The following is a 6,606-nucleotide window of genomic DNA, read 5'->3' on the forward strand; positions in this document are numbered from 1 at the left end:
AATGTTAGGCTTTTTACTATGCAAAACCAAAAAATACTGTCTTGGGTACAAAAATCTTATAATCACTTTCCAAAATATCTGTAAATTAAGCTAGTCTAGAACTTGAAACTATCAATACGGCCTCCTCCCCCATACACTTGTTTGTTTATTACTATAATAATTTCTCCATTATCATGCAACAGTATTAAATATTCTCCAATCACTGTTAAAGTGTAAATAAAACCATTTGCTTGTCAATACTTAGGTTACTATTAACAAGGCAAAACCAAGGGGTAGGTCTTACGGTGCAGACACATTCTTTTTTTGGATTCAACTACATCAACAGTCAAATATGTCTGCTTGTCCAAACCTGCAGAAACAGCTCTTGCAGACATGCCCGACTTGGCTTCATGCAAAATCTGATGGATTACAAATTGATTAGTTCATACCAGCCATCAGAGCCAATCCAGATAGCTTTTTGCCATGCAGAACACCAATTTTCTACGCAGTTCCTTTTGCCAGCGTACCGGTGGAGATGGGAATGAGCAGATGGGAAGGACGAAGCCTTTATCCCTTCGCGGAGGAAGCCAGAAGACTTTCTACTGCCTAATGCAAGGTAATTGCTCTGACTCTGCTTTCTGCAGAAGTAATATGCCTTTATTATTCAACCAAGGCAACCTCAAGCCATGTAATGGAACTTTGCTATGGACAGTTGTGAGGAGTTCAAAAAGCGAACCTCAATGCATTTGTTACACCATAGTTGTAAAACAGTTAAAATGGTCACAAGAGAGTCAGACAAATAATCTGTATTATCACAAAAATATTATCTGAGTCCTAGCACAGTCCTTACTCTTTAAGTAGCACAGCTTACTTCTGGGAATGAAATAAAAATAGGTTATGCTTTAACTTTCTTTGCAAGAGCCCTATACATATAAAACCAGTGCGACACTAAATGAAAATTAAGAAATGGTTAAAGAAAGAAAGCGCAGCACTTTCCAGAAAAGTGTGGTAGCAGACTTGGAAAAAAGGCAGGCCAGCAGGAAAAAAAAAAACAAACCACAACCAACAACACAAAACTGTGCTAAGCTTCCATGGAGATAGAAAATACTGCAGTACTTTCAATAGCACTGTTTGGTTGGAAAAGCTGGCACTCCTCTGTCTGCAAGGAAACGTGCAACCTGCTGAGGCTACTTAGCACAAAGCAAATTTGAAAAACCTAAACCAAATGAAGAGAAGCCTACATAGTTTGGTCACTTCTCATTGGCAGCTGGAGTTTTAGATACGCTGCTTTTTCAAATGCCTTTGAGGTTTTGGTTAGAATTCACTGCTTACATGGTGGAGGCTTTAAAAGGCTTCCCAGCACCAACTCCATTTTAAACCCCTAGATCAGGGGCTTTCAACACACTGTGCCAATGAAGTATGTGTATGAAGGGAAAAAATACAACACAAACATTTTTAATCGCTTTGCAGGTGGTATATTAGAAGTTAGTTAACATTAGGATTTCAGCCACAATAATTCTAGGAGACAAATGATTAACCTTCTACGTAGAGGAGGGAACTGAATAGCATGAAACTGTGGAGTATCCAAGAGAACTGCTTACAACCGTAAGAGCAGTCACCAGATTCAGGCTTCCTGAAACCCAGCCTCGTACGCTAATTGACATATTGCTATAGGCTATGACCTGAAATACCTTTTGGGAAACACCAACGTATCCAGAAAAACCAGTGTGTGATATTAGTTACGAAAAATAGCTTTACCATGATAAGTAAATTACTCGAAGTAATTGCCATTAAACATGGAAGTGGTATTGTTTCATGCTTTATTAGCTAGCACAGGAAGAATCAGGCCTCAGGAGTTTTATTTTCAGTTGCCACTCTACCATGTTACTGTGTACAAATCATAGTTTGTGGCATCCCAATTCCTTTCTGTACGAACTGGGGTGATGTTTAGCAATCCACAGACAGCATCTGAGGGAGGGATGACTTTCAGAAACAGAACCACACACCCCAAACCACTGATGGAAATCCTATCTTTCTGGATTGCTTCACCCACTACAAGACAATGAGAACACCACTAATTCAGGTATTGTTGGTTCCATTTGTACTCACTGGTGAAAGGCTGCCATCGTGTTTTCCAGGTTCTCTCCAGCACCTACAAAAATAACAAAAACTAAAACATGTAGAAAATCCCTTTTCCTCCCCTCAATCCCCGTAGAAATAAATAATAATAAAAAAGGATTAAAAAAATGTAAATATTTTTGAGGAAATATTTGGAGGAACGAATATGAAGCTAGAATCAGAATCCCTGCCACTAACCAACTGGGGAGATCCAAGAGACAAGACTTTCTCACGGTAAAACAATAAAATAAAACAAGAAGGAAAAAAAAATACTGTTACCTTGCCTTTGTATAACACTTTGAATATACAAAACAAAGTGTTTGTTTTACCAGAGGCTGAGTGCCCTGTTTTTCCTTAAAAGCATTGCACTTGGCTATGACAACATGCTCCATGGGCACAGGAACAATATATGCAAAAAGCCTATTTTGGAGTTAGTAGGAGGAGTAGTAAGAGGAAAGGTAACTAGAGAGAGGAAAAGAAAAAAAAAAGCTCCAAGAAAAAAAAAAATGCCCAAGACTCTCTAAAGCTGATATTCCCTAAACGCATAACCCAGTTGATGCTCAGAAAGGCGACAACCTCTTTTTTCAGTGCAGGGATGCTTCCTGAAACAGCACGAATCTGTCAATAAAGGTTTATGCTGCTGGCAAAGGGAGGTCTCACACACAAGGAACAAAACACACATCACCACCAGTTAAGAAAGGAAAGAACAAGCAAATTAAATTTTCTCTCAGGTGGGAGTAAACTCTGCAACTCTTAAGCCATCATTCTCTACATGAAAGTCTTTGAAAATCAGCCTGGTTAGGGACTGAAAAAGGTTGTGCCTTCTCCCTCCCTCAAAACCAGGCGATATTACATACTGGGAAACAAAACAACTTCAGGAAGATACACGTGCTGATGAGGATATCTATGCAAACTTTAACTACTCTTTGACAGTGATGAATGACAGAGATGGTAAACAATAATTGCACAAGCCCCAATTAAGGCCTCACCAGTACATACTTACCTAGGTCTGTGTTTAGTTACTTAACGAAAGCAATCCTATACACACAGGCAACCAGCAATTTAGAGCTGTTGTTATCAGGTTAGCTTGCATTGTTAAGTTTACAAAATGGAAGACTTAACTGACTTAGAATCATAATGACAAAATTTGCGTGGTTTTATTGCACCCACGGCAGTTTCTGTGATTAGAATTCACCAATATTTTCAGGAATTTGGTTGCAGAACTAGAAATCGGTGGAATCTCATCGTGTACTTCTGATGGTTGCCTAACAGGTGGAAAACAACTGCACAGGGCCTGGATGATTAGTTATAAGTTAACTGCAATAAAAATTGAGGGTTTAGATAACTTATCAACTGTGACAATACAGCCCATATATCCTAACAGTAAGAGGGAGGGGGGAAAAAAAAAAACCCTGAGTCAGCCTTCAATTTGTGAACAAAACAACAGTATTCTAACATTCCTGGGCAGAAATTTCCAAAAATAAAACTTTAAAGTAACTGATCTAACAAGTCACATGTTAGGGAGGTAGGTATGGTGAATCTAACCAATTGGTAACAAAACGCCTGGCTTCTACTGTTTTGGGGAAATGAGGAAAAAAGTTGAGAAATCAGCTGAAACAGGAATTCTAAATCGGCAACATGGGTTTCACAGACCACACTCAGAAAAGGGAACTATGACAAGCTAGTTATTTGATGTCCTACATCATTTTCTCCCCTTAAAAATGAAAAGGCTGGGCTGACTGAAGAGCTTCTGAAATTTATTCAAACGCACCTCCAGGCTGGACAATTTGTGCTGTTGCATTTCCCACACATAAGTTACCTGCCCCAGCGCACTTCAGCATCCTGCGAGCCAGCGGCCACGCTCAAACATTATCACTGCGTACTCTGACTCTGAAAGCACCACCATGGGACAAGAGGGGGTCAATGTCAAGCACTGGCTCAAGGCGATGACCCTTACAAGTTCTGTTCTTTTAGGGTTTTCACCCCAATGTAAGCAAAGAAGCCTGTTAGGAAGAACGTTGTCGGCATGCCAAGGGAGGTGATTGCTCCCCTCTGCTCAGCAGTGGTGAAATCACATCCAGAGTGCCACGTCCAGTTCTGGGCTCCAAAGTACATGGATCTACAGAAACAAGTCCACAGAAAGGCTGTGAAAATTAAGGGATGAGAGATTCCTGCATACAATGAGAGGCTGAGGGTGCTGGAATTGTTTAGCCTGGAGAAGAGAGGCTTGGGTGGATCTTACTAACATGTGTAAATACTGGATGGGAGGGAGCAAAGAAGACTGAGTCAAATTTCTCCATGCTGCCCAGGGAAGGGACAAGAGGCAGCAGGAACAGGCTGAAATACAGGAAATTCAGTTTATAAACATAAGAAAAAAAACTCTTATGATGAAAGAGTAATAACTCCAGAACAGGCTGCCTGGAGAGGTTGTGGAGCCTCCATCCTTGGACGCATTCAAAACGTAACCGGCAAGGTCCTCACCAACCTGCTCTAGCTGCCCCTGCTCTGCTCAGGCAAGATGATCTCCAAAAGATCCCTCCAAAATATCAACTGTTCTGTGATTCTGTAAAAATTGTCATGCTACCCTGTTATGCAGTCCACACAGCTGGCACTGGCAGAGGACCCTAACACAGAATATCAAGACTTAATTACTGATCTCAGAAATGACCAATTTTAAAATTATGCAGAAGTGAAGAACTAACTCAGGGATGTTTTTCCTGATGACCTATAAACTGAAATATTAAAATTACTACATGAAGAAGCGAAATCAAAACCCACTGGCTTAAAAACCTCCCCATACAAGGCTTCAGCTCAGAGAGGAAAAAGCCAAGCAAGTGTTACCTTGATCTCTGAAGTTAACAGGAGTAATGCAATAGGAAACCTGACACTAAGTCTAAAGCTACAGCATGACTAAAGCCTGATGAGAATTTAAATCCCACAGGAATTGAAGTTACAAGGTAAATACTACAGAGAGTAAAGAGTAAAAAGTGATCTTCAGTCTCATAGTACCCGACGAGCAAAAAGCTGCAGAATGTCGTGTTGTACTTCTACTTCGGTGCGTTTCAGTGTATACACGTGGACACAGAACAATTCAAAGACTGAACTTTCTCCCTAAACGCCTCATGAATAATCCTCCCGTTGAGTAAGGCTCTCCTGCTCTTCTCATGGTGCTTAGTGCAACTGGGCGAAACACTTACATTCTAGGCTTAGGGCTGTCTATTGAGCCCAGGTCGTTGCAAAGAAGAGAGAACAAAAGAAGATTAAGGAGATCATACCAAGTTCCAACAAAGCCACCTGCAAGTTTTTAATAGCTTACAAATTAGCAAACAGGTAACAATCAAAACGGAGAACCTTTGTTGAATGAAAATACACACCTAGCAGAAAGCAGCTAAAAAACCACATTCCAAAGCAAAAAGTGCATTTTATGCTACGATTAAGACTATGGTTATATATAAAAAAATAATTAATCTGTTGTATAAACTAAATGAAAGAAATGCAAGGAATAAAATCTATAAGAGATCAGCTCTAGTTTTTGTATTTTGATAATTCAAGACAGTAGCAGTAGTTAAGGACCGCTGGCCAGAACTGCGATCAAACACAGCGTAAACTGGCACTAGAACAACACTGAAAACTTTAAACTCAGCATCTGACATATCTCCCACTGAATTTCAGGAAAAACACTTAACTAGAAAACCATTTTCACCAACTGGATGAAAATCCGGCAGGGAAAAAGCTCAGAACTGATCTTCGCAGAACAATAAAGTACAGTTTGCTGCGTTTTTTCCTTCCTAATGTTTTTGGCAAAGGTAGAAGAAACTTTAAACCCCATCTTTTAGCTCCTTTAGACAGAAGCAACCAGCCTACCCCCAAGGCCTCGGCACAAGGTGTAGGAAGGGGACAAGACTCTCAAAATGGGACCGGTTTTACCACAGCACTGAACCATTAACTGACTCCAACAGCCAGGGGAGCAAGAACAGAGCCACAGCAAACTGCGTTTCTTCGGAAACCAGAAAGCAAAGCGAACAGGCAGTTAGAGGCAAGAAGATTGATCTTTCCTGATCTAAGCAAGACTCAGCCGCCCCTCTTGTTAGGAAGGGAGATACCGTAATAGAGAATCGTTAGAAAAAAAAAAAATAAAACCACACACATACACGTTTGAGAGGGAAACCATCGCGACCCACGTAAAAAAAAAAACCCGCTGAATTCGACTGACGCGTTTTGAGTTGGGAGATTAATTCAGCTTTGAAATCAAGCACTGGTCAGCAGGTGGCACCTAAAATTAGGTTGCGGGAAGGAGGTTTAAAGGGAGCCCACTGCGAGCGCCGGGCACCGCGCAGCCACCCCTCGGAACCCTCCCGAGAGAGCTCCGGCGGGCCGCGCCTCAGCGCGGAGCAGCGTCCGCAGGGAGCGCGGAGCCCTCGCCCCGCGGAGCCCCCTCAGGGCCGGCCGCAGCCTGGGGAAAGGCGGGAGGCGGCGGCAGAGCGGGCAGGTCCCGTGTCCCCCCCCGCA

General features: G+C 41.7%; 1 protein-coding gene across 1 annotated transcript in view; it reads right to left on the reverse strand.

Moving 5' to 3' along the window:
* Positions 1-2,183, reverse strand: part of GDPD1 (glycerophosphodiester phosphodiesterase domain containing 1) — a 12,221-nt gene extending 10,038 nt beyond the window's left edge. The window contains exon 1 of the mRNA XM_026861682.1: positions 2,089-2,183. Within this exon, the coding sequence (XP_026717483.1) occupies positions 2,089-2,105 (17 nt within the window). The 5' untranslated portion in view covers positions 2,106-2,183. The remainder of the gene's footprint in view (positions 1-2,088) is intronic.
* Between the last annotated feature and the right edge of the window lie 4,423 nt (positions 2,184-6,606).

This window comes from Athene cunicularia, assembly GCF_003259725.1.
Source record: "Athene cunicularia isolate RWA chromosome 19 unlocalized genomic scaffold, athCun1 chr19_part1, whole genome shotgun sequence".
Taxonomy (NCBI): Eukaryota; Metazoa; Chordata; class Aves; order Strigiformes; family Strigidae; genus Athene; species Athene cunicularia.